Below are 20,715 nucleotides of genomic sequence, written 5' to 3' on the forward strand. Positions count from 1 at the left end.
TCGTGTTCGAATACGTTAAAGCATCGTTTCATTCTTCGCTTCTTTATGCAGTGCAATTTGTACTTTAAGACTATGGGCCTGCAATGACAATCGGCTCTTTTCGTTTGTTTACGTCATCCGAATACGACTTCGGCATTCTCCGTTAACGAAATAATCTTCCGTTACAACCGAAGGATGCCGAAGTAGCCCACAGAAGATACGTAAACACACGTAACTGCCAACTGTCGGGTTCACTTCCTTAAAGTGCATATGAGCCGCACCATGGGAAAACCAACATAGTACGTTTGCGACCAGCATGGATCCATGCTGGTCGCAGATGCACTATGTTGGTTTCCTCATGGCGCGGCTCATATATCTTTGTCTGTTACACTCTTATACTACTACTAATAATAATCATTTTGTCGATCAGTTTAAGTCTTGACAGGATGTGAACTTTAATATAGATACGTTGATGAACCGGATTTGAATACTTGTCCACAATAGATTACATCCATTAATTGTTTGATATAATTTATGTTCTATATATGATAACAATAAGTAATACAGAAAATAAACATTTACTTTTGAAATGAAACGAAAACGTAACAAGGTTAAAAAGAATAAAAATGCTTTACATGTGTATTGAAATGTCGGAGTTACACATGGAATACAGTTATATCTAATAAGAAAGAGCAATTTATCACCTTTCTCGGGGAAAATGGTTTTAGTAAATGTTGAACCGAGCCCGCACTAAATCACGAACTGTGACATCATATGAAGACGTTAAAAAATATAATTAAACAAACAAAAATGAAAATGTGTCGTGCAGGATGAGGGGGTAAATGATTCGAAATGAGAGATCTTAACATTTAGCCTGTTGAATTTCTAAAATGGCCTTGTCCATATTTCAGTTGGGACAGTAACATATATCATTTGACGGGGCGTTCACTGAAAACTTACTGACTGGATAGCGAACAGTGCACACCATGATCAGCTTGCACGATCTTGATCTACACTGGTCGCAAAGGCAGAATCACTTGCCACCAGCAGGCCTATTGTCAACCATTTGGTCACGGAGGCCCCTCTCTATATATCTAACAAAAAATGGAAATAGCATTTATTGAACAAGAATATATCAAAGAACTTTCTCTATATTTATTGCACAATTAATATGACTATATTGTGTACTGTGTCTTGCAATAATACAATTAATTTAATACGACCGACATTTAGGTACGAATATTTTCTCAGTTGCGGAAATAAAATTAGAATAATGATATTGACTTTTAATTATTCGTATCAAAGCGATCATGACTTTGCGAAAAAAAAAAGAGTTTCCGAAGTCGATAATTGGTTATATCAACATGTCAATATTTGAAGTTAAAGGTTGTAAAGATAATAGACAATAAACTAAAAGGTCATGACCGCATTTTTGTTCGATCGATAACAAATAACAGTATCACATGACTGGCCGATAGTATGTTATGTTACCGTAATACGCAGGTCTCTCTGGTTTGTTTCGACATAGTTAATAAACATTGTTTCAGTCCATCAATTGTTTTACTGCCTAATAAAGGCGCTCTTTCTACGGATACATCTGTGAAATGTATAAAAAAAAAATTGTTTTGTACGTTGTTATTTCTGACGAAGACATAAAGGTTTTGCGAAATAGTTAATAAAATGTTTGTCTCTTGTATTTATTATAAATTCCTTATTTGATTTTAAAAAAAATTAGAAATTGCTTACCGTAATGTTGTACCATAAAGATAAATATTTAAGTGTGGTAACAGTATTATTTTAACCAATCGGTAGTTTAAAGTATTATCACACTGACTTTAGAGATTAAATTTTGGGCCACGAAACCCGCAGTTGAGTCCAAGCCATGAACTTACCAGAGGAGTGACTCATATATGATACCTACAATGGAATCAAAATATACTTGTACCAATGTCTTTAAAGTGGAATTATGCGCATTTTTCAAGTAGAGATCTAGCTGAAACAGATGTGTGTGTAAACAGGGCGGAGGAAATTAAAGCTTATAACTCGATATACCAAACTTTTCCTGTTACCAGTACGAAATAATAACTTTCCAAATATGAGTTTTCTAATTTTGACTGGGGCAGTCTATTTAAGAAAAGTCAAACTGCACGCAGAAGTTGCTTCCTTTCAACTTCAGAAATCTATACCTACAGGTAAGGGAGATCACTGCGTGGAAGATTGAAAAAAAAAGAACTTTTATCTTATTAGTTCGATTTTTCTATTTTTAAAGCATCAACTTCAAATGCTTATGCGGCATTATCGTTAATTTAACTCCAAAAAAGATCATAATCATAAAAATGGTATTTGTTTTGCGTGTAGGACTGGGATGGGGCTGGAGACACATTCGCAGTACTGTAAAATACTTATTTGCTGTAATGTGGCTGTGCCATTTACCCCCAAACAGTCCAATCAATGAAATGTAATTTACTTCCTAGCATTTTTAGAACTGAAAATTAATAACACCATGTCACGTTATAATTGTTATTGTATTTAAGCAAATGTTCGCTCATACATCGTGTAATATGATTTGAGATGAAATAAAGTGTTGTCTATGTCTATGTCTATGTCTAACACATTTAAATGCACATCAACCAAAAATTGCTCTTATAAAAACATTCACAAAAAAACACATTATGTGCAGTGAGATGCGCATAATGCCACTTTAAATATTGGTAAAAAAGAAGACAACTCGGTGTCTTTAAAGACATATACAGATGTCTTTAAGTGACCCTGTCACAAGGTTATATTTGCCACTTCCCACGTGTAATAACGAATATAAATAATGGATAGCTAAATGGATTTCTCGCATAAAAATTTGTGACGACACTGCTCGACAATTTAGAAGTATAGGCCCATTATTTTTATGCCCGTTCCTTTGTCCCGATTTGAATTCCATGTGTGTGCGTTTTATAACTACCCACAACAAGGCGTACCCAAGTACTGCATATTCTATTTAAGGTTAACTATTCATTTTTAGGATAAACATCAGGATAATGCCTTTTAAAGTTGAAAGAAGTGTATTAAATACCCCTATTTATTTTATTCTGCTAAATAGAAATATATGAGGTATTGATATTCATTTGACAAATTTTGTAAAAATTCAACAAACAAAATCGAACAAGGATATTATATCTATTACCCTTATCTAAATATCTAAAGTTATTTCTTTGCCACCTCTTTTTATTCTTAAAATTTAGTGTTAAACTACACTGTGCAGATCTAGCTCTTTTTCACAGTGCTACATTCTCTTATATAGTTTGCGCGTTAAATTGAACGGTCCGGTTTAACTTAGCGTTTTTCTCAAGAAATTCGTGTATTATGATGACCTTTTATAACGCTGGTTTATATATATACTCGAACACAAATAAAACGATTATATAATCATAGATTTGAAAAAAAAAACCTATTCAAATCTAGCCCGAAAGTTGGATATAACCAAACTCAAATAAAAATGTGTCTCAAAATATTTGATTTTGGTATAACTCAAAATATTCGCATTAAATAAAAATTGGCGATAACAGAGAAGGGTACCTTTTTCTCATGTTGTTTATTTATTTATTTGTTTATTTATTGTTTGGTCGGTCACTTTGTAGTGTATTCTCCTGAAAATGTCTGAGGTCCATTTCAGAAAAACCTATCATCTGAGAAATTCCCCATATATCTATTCAATAAGTTGTCTCCAAGATGATACATGTGGATTTATGTATATGCCTTTAAACAATGTCATGTGTTTTGCTGAAATTCTTTATATATATTCTACAAAATAAAAAAAAGTGATTTAAAAAAAAAAAAAAAAAGATTATACTATTTTGTAAAAAAAAAAAAAACAATATGAAAACAATAGCAGTAAAATGAATTTGCTCAAAGCAGACATTATAACTGTTTTCAGATGATCAATTTAACGTGTCTTCAGACATATATGCTATTTGGTTGTTGTTGTTGTTTTTTCACGTGATAAAGTGCATTTTATATATACACACTCATGTTTGCTTACACTGGTCGATACGCGAGTATAAACTATACTAGTCCATATCTATCAATAAACTGGTTTAGTTCACATTGAACAGTTGAATGTCACATTATTTGGATAGAAGGAAGAGAATCAAAGGGACTTACATACGCAATAAGAACGCATTTTATAAAGTAAGTGATTTTGAAAAGCATTTATAACTTTTTAGGGTACTGCACACACACTTTTTATTTTCTGTTTTGTAGTATATTCTATAGGGTAAACATTGTCAACTTTGTTTTAAGGTACATATATAGTTCACTGTGTTTATTCTCAACGTTTTACCGTAAGATAAAATATACATGCGTAAAATGCGCGCCGGTCACCGTGGCCCGGTGGTTTAGGCGTGCGCCTCGGGGTCGGGAAGTCAGAGTACGGACCCCATGGGTAGCGTTTGTCCAGGGGCTGTTTGTCATGGGACTCGTTCCGAAAAGGCCGGTTCGTGAGCCGCGAGGTAGAAAATGAATGGTTACCGACTTCTAGACTTCCATGGCCAACATTCCAATACATTGACCAGTAGTTTCGGCAAAGTAGTCTCCCTTGAATATACACCGACCGCGGACCGATAACGTTTATCGATAAACAGTTTTACTATAGATTTGTATAGGAAAATATATTTCAAACATTAAAAACGTATTTTTATCGTTATTTAACAAAATTTTATAACCTCGTGAAGTAATCTTCATTTTTTGCCCTTTATTTCAATATATTTTTTATTGATGTGATACAAAAACTTATTGCTTCCATTTTTGTTTGAAGTTGATGACTATGGTTTCTATGTATTTCTATATAGAAATTTTGAAAAGATCGGTTATGTCAGGTTTTAAAAGGCTATAAAAACATTTTCTAACAAAATGACATTATTTTATAACCTCGTGAAGTATTCTCCATTGTCTGAACATTGTCTGGGTATTTTTTATTTTAAAATGGAATAATGACAAATTGCTTCCATTTTAATTTGAAAATGAAGTAATCGCAATCTTGAGCACGCTTTTCACAAATATTTACTTGACGGTACGACGGCACAAGGCAATGCTTATCAATGTGTTGCATATCTGTTCGATCATTATTTTTTTATTATTTATAATTATATTATGATTAAAGGTCCAATACTAAGGAAAGTGAACATTTTAATTTCTTTTAAAAAGCACAGAAACTATTTCGTTTTATTGGAAAATGAAAGTTGGTATGTAGAAATTCGAAATAAATCGCAGTATATGTACAATTATTTTTCTATGAAGTATGAAGAAAGTTAAAAAGACCTGGGGGGGTCATTCTGTCGATTCATTGAAATTTCAACATAATACACATACATTTCTTTGAGTTCCAAAGACCTTCTGTAAATTTTGACCTGCCAATCTTCATTATTTAGTGTCTTGCAGAAGTCTATGCACTGGCTATGAAAAAAGTTGCCAACTCACTTTCCCTTAGTAATGGACCTTTAAAAGTAAAACTTTTTTGAATTGGCAAACTTTAAGTCACATCTTTAATTGGAAAATAAATTGGTCTTAAAAAGTCCGCATTAAATTAAAAAGGCAATTAGAATTAATTCTATGTAATTGCTTTACAAACTGTGTGCCGGTATAATTTTTGACGATATTACAATAAACTGTTCAATAATTGAAACATTTCGCGAAAATTTTGTTATATATGGGCCTAAAAATTACAAATTTTAAATGAATGATGGTCATATTAACTGTGGTGATAATTTGATTTATTTACCCGTGCGTGCATTTCAGTTGAAGATGAAAAAAGGTACACTTTACGAAACTTATTATTCAAATTGTTTTAAAAAGTATATATTTATCAAATACAATAATCACTTTCATCGGTATATGACCTTTTTCATTATCATGATATTGGCAGAAATCTTTTATGAAAACAAAGACATTTTTATAGTTTTATATATTTTAATTATTATTCTACATTCCATAAAGGAAAATAAATTCCTACTTCACAAATCTTCATGGTCCATGGGGACCCCTGTTATGCAACATTGCCCATCAATTAGCGACTATTACATAATCGCTGATAAGTAGCAGATAAGACGGGGTTTTTAGATTGGTTTATCGTGTAGGGCACCTCTTCACAAATGTTTTATGGTCTTACTGCGAATATTGTAAAGTTTTATTGTAATACAATAATATTTAATAGCAAATAGATACTTTATGTTAATTGTAAAATGTAAGATAGTATGTGTTATAGACAATTATAAAATGTGTTGTTGTATGTATGATATAAATGTGCACAAAGATGACTTAAATGAAATGTTGAACTTATATAGTAGTGGATCTAAGCATTTAAAAAACACACATGACACTAGAAATTGCCAAAATTTATATATGTGTTTAATTCAGTTTAGGTTGTATTGTCCAGCTGTTCGAAACTATTCTGAAACAAACTGCTTAACCGTTACCTAAATTTCTTTTATAATTTTCTACACCCATCTAAAATTTTATGCAAAAAATTATGATAAATAAGAAAAGTACATCTATGATCAATTTGTCGATAAATAATTTAATGAATAAATATCTGTTTTATCGTTTAAGCTATAAGAAGATATATATGGCAGAACATCTCTATGTCTCAGTTGATGATTTTTATTACAGATGTATTTTGGGGGTAATTAGCATAGCCTGGGGTGTTTATCTTGTCTCCATCCGGTGTTTTTGCAAAGGTCCATAAAACATCACGCGTAAAACACTTACAGTCAATATGTAGTAATTGTCAAAATCGAAATTTTCAGGGCGATAAATTAAAATAAAGTAACTCGAGAACAAAATTTTACAACTTTACGCTTCACGGTAAAAGGGGGAAAAGCTTTCAAAAGGGAATTGAAAGAAAAGGAATTGTTTTGTGTGATGTTTTATGTATATCCTTTATCACTGAAAAGTGGCATTTTTTATTTTTATATTATCGGTCCATGCATTCAACGAAACTTATAACTTCACTCAGCATATAAATGACAGAAAATACACATTACATACGCATGATAAACGAGTGTTTTTATAGTAAAATCGTTCATTTTACTTATTGTTTAATATATAATTATTTATAACTCATGGAACAATGTCGGTATCTATCAAAGTCCATAAAATACAAATAATTACAGTAGCTTAAAGATGTGTTATATTCTGCTTTAATTTGCATACTTCAATAATTCTATCTAACCAAGATGCGTTGCTCAAAAATGTAGAGCCGAGTTTACCTATAAAATGCCAAAGAGCAGGTTTATCGATATTTTAGTGTAAAGGGAAGCAACTACAACGGCGCACAAGGCAAAAAATCAATACCGACAAGAGTTGCGGTTCTCGTATATTTCACGCTCAAAGTTGGGGATGTATCCGCCTGTCACTTGGCATAGTGGTAGGAGTTGGGGTCGGGGGGATTGGGGGAGGGTAATTGGTACGCACAATAAAGGTGTCTCATAAGTCAGTTGGCTGTCCCTTTCAATAGGGGTGACACTATAATAAACAAGACCTTTACCTTTATTTACGTTAAGAGATCTCTACGGCAGAACTGTTAAGGTCATTGACTTTTGAATGGCTTGTCCCAAACTACTTTGGGTCCGAATCCTCGTTATTTCGTTATTTGTGTGGAATTCTCCCATAAGCTGGCATACGGAAGGTCGGTGGTTCTACCCAGGTGCCCGTTCGTGATGAAATAATGCACTTAGGGGCACCTGGGGTCTTCCTCCACCATCTAAGCTGGAAAGTCGCCATATGACCTATCATGTGTCGGTGCGACGTTAAACCCAGCAAAACAAAATAAATAAATAAAACGAACAGTCTAATAGAGTTTTCATGATCATTGCACTATGTTACCTTCAGTTTTTTTTTCTCTTCGGAAAGTGTCACTATCGCCCCTAAGTGTCACTATCTCCCCAAAGTGTCACTATCTCCCCAAAGCATCACCTAATATCAAAGGTTCGAGATTTAGCTTACATTTAAGGTAGCAGATCGCCAATTTTCATGAAGTTTCGCATTCTCTTACGCTCTTTCGATAGACTTTAATTAAAAAAAAATGAAAAAAATGTAATCGTTTATTAATAGCGAGTTGGGTATTAAGTGAGTAGATGTGCTTACAACATGTCTCCAGAACTTTAACATCCTATGAGTTGATATAATGCAACGAAACAATTAACATTGACAAAATAATTTGGTTTTATCTCTTATCTTTATAATATTGATTGCACGGTTATGATAAAATCATTTTACAATTTTTGTAAGTATTGTATGTTAATAAGAATGTAAGATCAATTTTATTGGTATGACCGCTTTCATTATTATCAAATTTACAGATATGGTTTGCCAATAAAAAACACTTTCAAGTTATCACTACACTATTGCAATATTGTACATCGAACTCGCTTTTCTCTGCAAAGAGAAAAAACCGTTTGTGTTGTGATTCCATTTAAGACAGATTTTGCAAACTGCATCTGCGGTTATGTCGAAGAAAACGTGTAGCCTCTTCAGTCAATTTTCTGTGTGTTTAGCTCTCGAAGCAAAATAAAAATTGTCGCCTGTTCAAAGCGGCAGTGGCATCAAAGTGTGAACGCCTATGTACCGACCTGTGGTTGCCTAATGGATAAGGTGCCTGCCCTCCGGGAGGTCGAAGGTTCGGCTTCTGTCAGGGGTGGGTCTTGTTGAAGTTGGTGAGCCGCCAGCTACTGCCTTTCTGCCTCATTCAAGATGTAGAAATACGGAAGTAGTTCTGTACAATATAAGTAGGCGTCTCATAAATGAAACCTAATTTTCAGTAATTGTGACACCTCGAAGACATCTCTAAGTATAAAACACTCAAGTCCTTTATCTGTTATCGCGAATGACACTTGGTCCATTGGGACATATGAACCTGAGATTTAACTGTATCAAATCAATGAAATTCTCCAGATAAGTCAGTCAAGTTGTATAATTATCTTAGATCCTGTCACGTCTTTGCCAGGCATATCCGGTATATAGTGCGGATCGTCACGGAATATATCTTTTCATGCATTTCAACATCCATTAAGGCATCTGGCTAATGATGAATAAATAATGTGTTTATAGACACTTGCACAGAGTAAAATGCTTAATCAGCATTACTTATTTAAATTGATGTGTGCAGAAGCGCGATGTTGCGCATGATAGCCAAACAGCTTTTTTTCTCTGTAACTTATATAAGCATTAACCCTTCAAAGAATGCTTGAAATGATATATTTCCATGGGTACTGTTGGTACTTTGAAGTGTTAACGGACGCTTTATAGGTCTTTTCTGCCGCAAATACACGTTGTGCGGAGGAGTTTTGGCAATATGCCTATAAGTTTTCACAAATTCAATATATATTTTCAAAATCAGATAGATAAAAATATATAATCTTCATCAATGGACTAGGAAACTCGATAACAGCAATTTGAACATATTCTCTTTTAGTGACATCGGCATTCTTCGCTTTTTTACGGAAAGTCACAAGTCCGTGTAAGCTACAATAATGGCCGAAAAATGCCGAACACGTGACCTCACGGACATTGTCGATATATATTTTTGGTAATAGCAAACAACTGAAATTTCTCATGTAATGTTGTTTTCTCTCCATTTCAGATGCACGTAAGGTCACGTGGTATTAAAGACTCTTCACAAGCGTCTGGCGGCGATAGAGATTTCAATATGGCGGACACACCGACTTCACCGAATGGAAATAAAGTAGCGGATGTGAACATGAAGAACGGACTTCCGTACGAAAAGGACAAAATAATAACGAATAAAATTGGTGATATAAGTAAATCGCCGTCTATTTCTTCACAAGACAGTTGCACAAAATTGACAATTGACAAAAAGAACGTAGACGCCACGTGTTGCACGCGCGATAGTTCCACGTTGTCTGTGTTTAAACTTGCCATATGTTTTGTTTGTGGAATCGTCTTTGGACTGATGTTTGTATATAGTCGAGGTGAGTGAGTACATAGCTACATTATAATCAATAGAAAAACCTATAGAATCGTGTAAGTCTTTTGTTACGGAAGGCTCTTCTGCATTGTACTTGTACAATACCAGGCCCCGTGCTCACAAAAAAATGATATTAAAATTTCAAACTCAAACTCAAACTCAAACTCAGCGGAGACCGAAAAATCAAAAATGTTTTGTGAACACGGGGCCAGGTCATTGTAATATACCCCTTTTCCGTGATGGGTCCACTGCCTGATAATGTCCAATAAAATGAAGTGAATTAATTAAATAAAGGTTTTTTTTCTGTTATTGAAAACGTTCAGCAACTTTACGACAACATAGACATTATACAGAACATCCCTTTAGATGAATATCAAAAATTTTAAAAAATGTTAAAATGTAGATAGAAATCACGGAAATATATAATATGTCGAAAATGACAAGTCAGTTTTGTTTAAATTATGGATTGCCAGTCTGTTCCTTAAATAATACCGGGGCGACACAGTTGGTCGTCCGCCATGATTAATAAGTTGGAAAAATAATTCACCGTTCGGTTAAGGTATCGTCTCCACGGTTCATTAGTACACTGATTTATTCGGTGTCATATATGTCAGTTCAATGTCAAACAGTTCAGGTCAATATGACAGTGTTATTGTCAAATCTTAATCAGAAATGTACGCATGTGTCATCTTGAATATTTATATCTAATTTTCAAATTTTCTTCTGTCCATTCATGCGTGTGATGATTTGTGTATGCGGTCCTTCGTTCGATCGTCCATCAGTCTCTCCTTGTTCATTTTTTCGTCCGTCCTTTCTCTCATAAGTTATTCATTCTTTAGTTCATCAATTAATTTGGCTGTTCGTTTGGGACTTTTTGTTTATTTATCAGTCTATCCATTCACCTGCCAGTCATTTCGACCACGTAAGCTGTCTTTTCCGTGTATTCGTTCGTTTTGTTTGTTCTTTTTTCTTTCATTTTTATTTCTTTCTTTTTAACTGTCTCTGTTTTTCATTTGGTTTAAAATTTTCTGTTTACGTTCATATTTTTCTCCCATTCGCTATATTTAGTATAGGCCTACAAATGTTTCTTTTTTCCATCTCCTGCTAATGTTTATATATTTCTTGTAGTAACTATTGGGAGAGAATTTGACCTATATTACTATTTACTGAAGGCCTTTAGATTGTTTTGGTTATTATCTGATAGTATGCTTCAGCATTATTTAACTTTTCACCCTTTTTCTTTATCTTAAAGGTGAAAGAAATCATCTCATTTTTGCTCAATTTTAGATAAAGATCTGAAGGTGACTGGTACAAAAACAGATCCCCACCAAACACAAGTTCAGAAAGTTCAAATGAAATTTTTGGCGTATCATTTTCACATACAAAGCTTAATTTATATTACAACGTATGTAAAAATATGTTAGATCTTGTAAAATGCAAATGATCCGCACCATGAGAAAACCAATATAGTTGCTTTGCGACCAGCATAGGTCAAGACGAGCCTGCGCATCCACGCAGTCTGGTCAGTGATCCATGCTGTTCGCTAAGCAATAGGCTTTAAAAGCGAACAGCATGGATCATGAAAAAAGACTGCGCGGATGCGCAGGCTGGTCTGGATCCATGCTGGTCGCAAACGCACAATGTTGATTTTCTCATGGCGCGGCTCAAATACTAATATGATTGACGGTGTATTCCTCAGGTTCATGAGATTTAATCATTCCAGCAATTACAAATCGCGTGTACTTCACATTCTTTAAGTTTGTGAAAAGACGTACTCTTATGGTCCTAGATAATAACCCTAGATAATATTTGGAGAAATATTCTGTATTTTAGCCTTACATTAAAGCCCTGCTCCGCGTCTATTCAAATTATTTTGTGTGTATGCAACCCATGATTGCAACAGGTATCAGTATCTTATATAGAATTTTATATAAAATATACTCTATTTTGGCAGGCTTCACTGTTCATAGTCAGGATTTTCATGCTTTTTCAGTGACAATTTAAGGTTAAAAGGTAGGACTGGAACAGATCTTTAAGCTAATGGACCTGTAATGACACTCGGCAATTTCCGTGTAATTACGTGTCCTCCGTATGTGATATCGACAACCTTCGGCTAAGACAGTAAATTATTTGTCATTTACAACCGGAGAAAGCCGATATCACATACGAAGAGTACGTAAACGAACGGAAATCGCCGATTGTCATTTCGCCGGGTACATTAGCATTACACCAGACAGACATTTTCATTCCGATGTCACTCAGAATATAGTATGCTTTTATCACAACCTTGACATTTTAACTGCCACCGTTCTCATTTACGGGGCACCGTGGCCGAGAGGTTAAGGTCGCTGACTTCAAATCACTTGCCCCTCATTGATGTGGGTTCGAGCCTCACTCGTGGCGTCGAATTCGTCATGTGAAGAAGCCACCCAGCTGGCTTATGGAAGGTCGGTGGTTCTATCCAGATGCCCGCTTGTGATGAAATAATGCACCAGAAGGGACATCTGGAGTCTTCCTCCACCATCAAAGCTGGAAAGTCGCCATATGACCTATATTTGTGTCGGTGCGACCTTAAACCAAATAAAACGAAAAATAAAAAAAAATCTCTTCTACGACGAAAACGGTAACTTTAACCAGATTCTGATATAGATAAAGGGCATTGACTTGTTTCCTGGCTGACTAATGTCTGTTGATACGTACTATTGATTGTATTGGTCAGATTTAAAATTTGATATAATTCAATAGATCAATATCTCAAGGGAGATAAAAACGATTTTAACTTCTGTAAAGTCCCAGGTTGATTGTTTTGCCTTGTGGTGTACAAAATTTTTCACAATATAGATTATTCGCACCACTGTGAAGAATATGATTCTATTCTTCGTGTTTTGGACTTGTGAGGAATTCGATTGGCAAAATAACCCGCCCGCTTAGCTCAGTAGGTAAGAGCGTTGGTCTACGGATCGCGGGGTCGCAAGTTCGATCCTCGGGCGGGGCGTATGTTCTCCGTGACTATTTGATAAACGACATTGTGTCTGAAATCATTAGTCCTCCACCTCTGATCATCCATGTGGGGAAGTTGGCAGTTACTTGCGGAGAACAGGTTTGTACTGGTACAGAATCCAGGAAAACTGGTTAGGTTAACTGCCCGCCGTTACATAACTGAAATACTGTTGAAAAACGGCGTTAAACCCAAAACAAACAAACAAACGATTGGCAAAATAGAAGCTTACAAAAATATTTTTACATAGATTTATGCGATAGTGTAATAGAAACGAAGAATCATACGTATCAATACGGCATTGTTTGTTTATGACACACAAAAAAAAGAACGAATTTCTGGTGAAAACTAATTTCTCACTTAACGGACATCTATCATGAGTTAGACAGAAAATGTGATAGATATTTTCAGTTCGCGTAAATCTATCATGAACTCAACAGAAAATGTGAAAAATCTATTACGAACTCAACAAGAAATGTGAAAGATATATTCGGTTCGTATGAAAAAAAAAAGACGATATTCTTCACATGTGTGAAGAAGTCAACTGAATCGTATTCTTCATTAATGTGAAGAACATGATTTGTGAAGAAATATGGTCTAAGAAAGACTACAAAGAGCCTAGATTTCAAACGATGTACTTGCGGGTAATTAAAACAATCAAGCCGAAATTATGTGGGATACTGGTTTATTATTTGTTGAAATGATAAAAAATATTTACCGAAACTGCTCCTGTTTTTTGTATATTGAACGCCGTATTCGGATTTCTCGGGAGTTTGGTTAGCAGTTATTACTCATTGCAACCACTATACAGAAAAAAATCCCAGCCAAAGATCATTGCATCATGGTTTCTAAAATACATAAAAGCCTATTAAACGTATCATTTTAGAATTAAAGTCTGATAAAATAAAGAAACTTACGGCATCAAAATGCCACATGCCAATCTAAAATTCACAAAAAGACTTAAGTTGGAATTAAAGTTATCAAATCGTTATAAATTAAACTGTAAAATGAAACACTGCACTGGATGTTTTCTATGAGTCAACGGGTTCTCATGCGTATTAATTTCCTCTTTCATCTTTAATTCGATTTAGAACTACTTTTGTCTTTCGCATTAAACTGTGTATAAAAGGAATATTTATGATGAAAAATAATACCGTTTTATTTCACAACAAGCCATTTAAGCAGCTCAAATTTCTGATATTTGACATCAAAAGAAATTTATTATTCCTACCCAGCCACACTGAAGCTGGACGAGATGTAAACATACCCGCGTAGTTCCGAACTAAAGCTTATCAGAATGACTCGGCATTTTTGAAAGGACTGATTCAATTTTGTTTATCCTGTCTGTATCCGGACAGGAATTCAAAACAGATCCGTAACTCAGTTGTTCTAGATTTTTTTAACTTGTCATTGTGATGTCGGATCTTTGTATTTCCTTGGAAACCAAGGTCGGGTTAACTTTTAAACTGCGGTCGCGTTTTTTTTTAATGATTGCAGCAAATCTTTATGGTTCATTGGCAGTAAATCGTTTTCAAAGTAAGCTTTACAGCTTGGTCGTCTGCTACTATGGTCAGTTTATTGTCTGTAATTTTCAAAAAGAGGTGTCCGATGAATTGCAAAATTTTACTAACAAAAAGGTGATTACTGTCCTGGTCTCTTCCAGAATTATAAAAGTTGTGCAATCCCAATTTCCGTCAGCATGTCTCTTTACGCATGCGCAGGCATGAGTTTGCGTTTATTTCAATCTGGTCACCTTAGTTGTATGTTTAACGACACTTGCAGTTAATTTATGTATCTCTCTGTGCAAGGGGCGGAATAAATTATACATAAATAGAAAAAGTGGCTATTTGAACATCACTTGACGGCGGAACCCACCACAGTACGTGTCAAAATCGTTCCGTATTCTCACACGACGTGAAGATAGCTTTGCAACCTGTTGTATTCATTGAAATACTATACAGTTGTTATTTAGCTATAAATGTCGCTTTATGGCCGCAATATCATTGTTTATATACTCTTTAATGAAAACAAATACCACTGGCTTAGATATGAATCAGCAAATTTTCGCAAGCTATAAAATTCTTTCGGTATAATATATATATTTAGTAGTAAATATATATTCGAATTTACAATAATTTTGAGGCCGCAAAATAGCTGTTTTGACTTAATTCTGCAAGCAAAACATTTTTTAAATAATAAATGTATTAAACAGATAGGCTTCACACAGATTCAGCAGCATTTAAAAACGTGAGAAAATCGGATCGTCGGAAAAGACAGTTTTAAAAGTTGCCCTTCCTTATGTTGAGTTCAGCGCCACACCAGCTCCATTATAGGTCATCATATGGCGGCTTTCCAACATTATTTTGATGGTAAACAAAGATCCCAAGTCCCTCTCCGGGCATCATTTTAGGAATCTGCGGACACATTGATGAACAGACTGAACTTCAGTATTAGTACTGCACATGAAGAATTGTACACTCTGAGAGAGGTTTCAAATCATCCGCTTTGAGTGAGTGGCAAGTGATTCGAAGTCAGCGACCACGGAGGCCCTCTAAAGTATCACTTTCTCCAATCGTCCTTCACATTTCTTATGAAGAACTGAGATTAGGGAATAGTGTTATAACTGGTTCCTCGCCCAGAGAAATTGAGAGCGAGATGCGTTTATAACTGATTCCTCAGCCCGTCAAGGTCACAGATGTGCTATTATAGTGTCGTTTTACCCGAAGAAACGACCTCTTATTATGCATTTGGTAACAATAATCTTCAAACAGAGACCACACGGCTCTGAAGACCAAGTTAGTTTCATTTTCGATTCAAACATTTGCAATCGAATTCAGCCTTTGAGTAAAGGCTGCATCCAAAAGAAGACCACGCTGACTTTTCATAACATGATTAGTAATTGTATATTTTTGCAGGCCTGACTTTATGACTTTAATATATTAGAAAACGTTTATTATACTGAATTTTAAAATTTAGTTCATAACTTTATCATGACATCACAGTACATTAGGGGTTCTAACTGACCAATCAGAGAGCTGCATTTTTGAGTACCTGCCAGTTTCCACTTGGTTGTAACAAAGTATATTTTCAATGAGCATACAGTGATTTTAGAAATAAATATCACACTATTTCAGAAATCAAATTAAGATTTTTCACTGCACATGCTTCTGATGATGCTACAAACAACAAAACTTTGAAGTTTCATTGAAATATTATATCGATTTTATACCTTAATTTTAATTAAAAATTTGAGATTTTACACAGGGAGTCTATGATAAAGTCCAAGTAAAATGTAATCAATACACAAGTGAAATTAGTATTATTCCGCAATGTTTTGGACATGTTAAAATTATGAATACTAACTTAATAAAACTTAACAAAACAAACAAAAAGGTGCAGACAGAATGTAACGATTTCTATATAGAGGTATTATATAAATCCTGCGACATAATATGTTTTATACACTCCGCAAAATGTTGAAAAAAAACATGTTTGGGCAGATTAGTTCTACAGAATTAATTAAAAGAAGGCATAACCCCTTTGCCCATGGATATTTATATAAAGGTAAATGCTGACTTTATTTTTCGCCTCAGCGACTTTGATCCATATCAGTTATTGTTTGACATTAATTAATAATTATCGGTATCCTTTGAACGGGAAACCTTTGTTGTAGTCCTGTAATAAGTGGGATAAATTATTTAGGTCGTTTTAATGGAACTCTTGAATTGGAACAAAAATATTGACGGTGCATATTATATTATACAGTTTTGTGGTGAAGTTTTTTAGCGTATATTATATTCGTTGACGCTACCTTTCGCTGCAGTAAATTACAGAATATAGTTGCAGTGAGTGGATCTTTAATTTATGGTTGTAAAATGCTTTAAATTTGTGTGCGTGGGCGTTTTGATTTTACGTGCATTTGAAATTGACGTTGGGAAGAAATATTCGGATTTTATGAAAGCATTATACAGTGTTCGGTAGATCAATAAGTTATAAGTGTGTTAATATTAATATTAATTTTCTCATGTGGAATCATATATTCAAAATATTGTAAAAGAACCACAGGAGTCAGGCTTAAAAATTTAATCAGTATTTTTCAAAAGAAACGGTTAAGTTAATCTAATTTAAAAACCATTAATTAAAAAATGTTTGTTGATATGTGATATAAAGTCTAACTAAATTCAATCTGATTAATATAATGCATCTACGGTGTCCTGTTGGAGCCATTGCGACATAAAAGCAATTCGAAACAACGAAACTCTACGATGTTGAAAAGTCAAAATGAAATAGCAATTAATCGATTTCCTGAAATAGTTATTTAAAAATTTCTGAAATAGTAGTTACACAACTGTCTGAAATAGTAATTTAAAAACCTCTGAAATAGTAATAACACAATTTTCTGAAATAGTAATAAAACAACCGTCTGAAACGTCATAAATTAAAGTATTACCTTCTGAAATTGTAATAAGAACTGTCTTCTTAAATAATAACTGAAAAAAACTTTCTGAAAAACTGAAATAAAAAGTCGACCTTCTGAAAAAGGAATAAAACAACTGCCCGAAATAGTAATTAAAACAACCTCGTGAAATAATAATTAAATAACCTTTTGAAATTACAGTAATAAAAACAAATTTCTGAAACACTAATTAAACTGTAATAGTAATTGAAACAAGCTTCTGAAGATGTATTTGAAATAAAAAAAACTTACACAAAAACTACCGTCAAAAAGAGATATAGAACAACTTTCCGAAATAGTAATCAAACGACCTCTTAATATAGTAATATAAAACTACCTTCTAAATAAAAAAAATCAACTTCCTGAAACAGTAATGAAACAATCCAAATAAACCAAACTTAGACATTCATTAAAACTTTTCTTTGATGAAAGTTGTATATAAGCAAAATATTATCTGCTACATTGCCTTTTTTTGCTCGTTTTGTTGAAATTTGCTTAATAAATTATTGACGAAAGGTTACAATAGCTGGTATACGAGCCATAAATCTGATAAAAGGGTGCAGATTTTTCTGTAGTCATCTAGTAAATATAGGAATGTGATCGGAAAGATAAACACTGCGGGTTAAACTGTGTGATGTTGTATAATATATAATATCATATATATTTTTTTTTTCGGGATTTACCTAAAGACTGTTTTATTTTAAAGCAGATTTTAAAATGAATATGTGCATATTAAAGTCAGGAGAGTTTCTGTATGAAATTTCATTTATATTGAAAAATGCGTGGTTAAAGTAAAATGTGTGATTTTTAAGTTAAGACATTTTTTTTTTATTTTACAAACTGAATTGTTATTTCTTTTGAATATGTGAATATGTGCAAATTTAAGCTGAGAGGAACTTAGAGACAATTTTGTGGTCATCTCAAAAATGTATGGATGTAATCGATTGAATGAACCAATGTCAGAGGACGGTGGTAGATTTGTTTATAATATACCTTCAGGATATTATATAAAACTAAACTAACAAATAATTTAGGACGTTGCCATTTTTTAAAAACAAATACAATGTACTAGAATTTGAAATGACTTGCAAATATTTTCATCTTAAACAAAAAGGTAATGTAAAAACTATTTGATTATTATCTAAAATCTACTACATGTATAAGGAAGTTGAAGAATATACATTTCATATATGGAGTAATATTTCCTAAATATGTAAGGAATATTTGCAAAGTTGATTAAGGAAGTTTTTTTAGGACTCATCTAACAATCGGAAGCACTCCTGCTGGCTGGCGGAAGGTCAGTGGTTCTACCAAGGTACCATCCCGTGCCAGGATAAAATGTTCGAAAATGCACCAGCCTATTTTTCCTATCTTTTTAAGTTTGTAAGTTACTTATGACCTAAAAGAATATCGTGTATCGTTTTTCACTTAAAGTCTAACGAAAACACGATACTTAGAGAACCTTTATGTAAGATTTAAAATGACCTGAATATATATTTTCAAGATAAGAGATAAGTTTAAAAAAGCTTTGTGAAACGTGAACATGCTTTATGTGTGTATATATATACATGTGTATTTCATAGATACTTAAACCTGTGAAACATTTCAGCGAAGCTCTTGATTTTCTAGTGTTTTCAAGGAACATTTCGTGTAAGCTATCACACCATTTTCCCCTAAAATTATCTCAACATGGCTATGCAATAAATACCGGTTTAATATTTGGTTAAAAACTGTTGAGCGTACGTACATTAAACCTCCGGGATATTATGCCATATTTACCGGTTTAGATAAACACTATAACATTACATAGAAATATTATAAATATATGAGCTGCACCATGAGAAAAAATAGTGTGGATCCAGACCGCGTCCGCGCAGTCAGGTCAGGATCCATGCTGTTCGCTAACCGTTTCTCCAATTACAATAGGCTTTGAAAGCGAACAGCATGGATCCTGACCAGACTGCGCGGATACGCAGGCTGGTCCGGATCCATGCTGGTCGCAAACGCACTATGTTGGTTTTCTCATGGCGCGGCTCACCTATCATAAATATATTGTACCTTTACAGGAATTATGTTTCCATATTTTGAAGGATAATGCGGATTTATTCTGTTTTTTTTTCTTACCGCATTAACACCTTAATATAATAGAAAGATAATATCAAAATTATGTGACGCACATGTCTTTACTTGAAATATCCTGATAACACGTAATTTTAATTTCGATGGACTTATGTTGAACGAAATTAGTGACTACATGACTTTATTTGAAGTATCCTGATAACGCGTAAAACTTCGATGGACTTATATTAAGTAATTGAAAATTAAAAAAAAAAACAGTGGTTCATACAAATGCTATAAATTATACTCGTACACGTACCTTGAAGTAATAATTGTGATTTTCAGTATTATGTGGATTATGTGCATGTGCAGTTGTTAGTGTCTATGGATAATAACAAGCGATTGCTAAAATGTGTCCGAAAATAATAATCGAGTTGATCGCTGCAAGTAAAAATTAGGAGACCGGTTTTACAAATAAGTTTCAGAACACGTGCGACTCAATTTACGTGAATAAATATCATAATGTTCTAACTTTTGAAATCCCAGACGCTTATTGAAATAACGCATGAAATCTTGCAAGTGCACGTGCACGTATTGAAATCGGAAATTCTCTGAACGAGTACCAGTTTCTCGTACGAGAGTTTTTTTTCTGTTTTCCGGATATTTGCAAATATCAAAACAGCATGGTAAAAGATACCTTTAGGCATATTTCCGAGGTTAATTGCTTATTTTATGATTATGAGAAAATGTTTGTTAATGCTTTAGATCATACAAATAATTGATCGAACATTACAAGATCGGACATTACAGTCAGCTGGGAATTAAAAGTGATATTTGTGAGGAATTTTGTGCCTGGCTTAATAAACGGAACTTTTATTAATTGTTTTTACAGCATCTTTTAACCTACTGAAAGTTCTTTTTTATGATGGTGAATATCCAGCGTTGATATATTGCTGTTAGCACATTCAGCCATTCTTTGAAGATAAAGAGGGATTAAACTTCATAGTGTGTCTGAGCAAATGCCAGCGTTTTTGTTTATTTCTATGAAGTAATGTTTAGTAGCAGTTTTCAGAATAAAGTATGTTATAACTCCTCTACGGGGCTGTATGGTCCCAGGGTGCAGTATTAGTGGCAAATAGGAGAGTATTTCGCTAGAAATGATTTTAATCAATTAAAGTTGAGCAACTGGTTGCGCAAGCCCTGTGCTGTAAATTCTAGATCTTGAATTTAAAATGTTATATATGCTAAATC

At 33.8% G+C, this 20,715-nt stretch overlaps 1 protein-coding gene across 6 annotated transcripts in view; it reads left to right on the top strand.

Moving 5' to 3' along the window:
- Window positions 1–20,715, top strand: part of LOC123543152 (UPF0394 inner membrane protein YeeE-like) — a 48,726-nt gene that overhangs the window by 12,455 nt on the left and 15,556 nt on the right. For 4 of the 6 annotated variants that reach the window (XM_045329236.2, XM_045329237.2, XM_045329239.2 and 1 more), the window contains exon 2: window positions 9,608–9,956. In XM_045329236.2, the coding sequence (XP_045185171.2) occupies window positions 9,608–9,956 (349 nt within the window). Of the gene's footprint in view, window positions 1–3,860; window positions 4,162–9,607; window positions 9,957–18,033; window positions 18,521–20,715 lie in introns of those variants that run through there. The other 2 variants (XM_045329235.2, XM_045329240.2) reach the window with 2 other exon arrangements.

This window comes from Mercenaria mercenaria, chromosome 19 (assembly GCF_021730395.1).
Source record: "Mercenaria mercenaria strain notata chromosome 19, MADL_Memer_1, whole genome shotgun sequence".
Taxonomy (NCBI): Eukaryota; Metazoa; Mollusca; class Bivalvia; order Venerida; family Veneridae; genus Mercenaria; species Mercenaria mercenaria.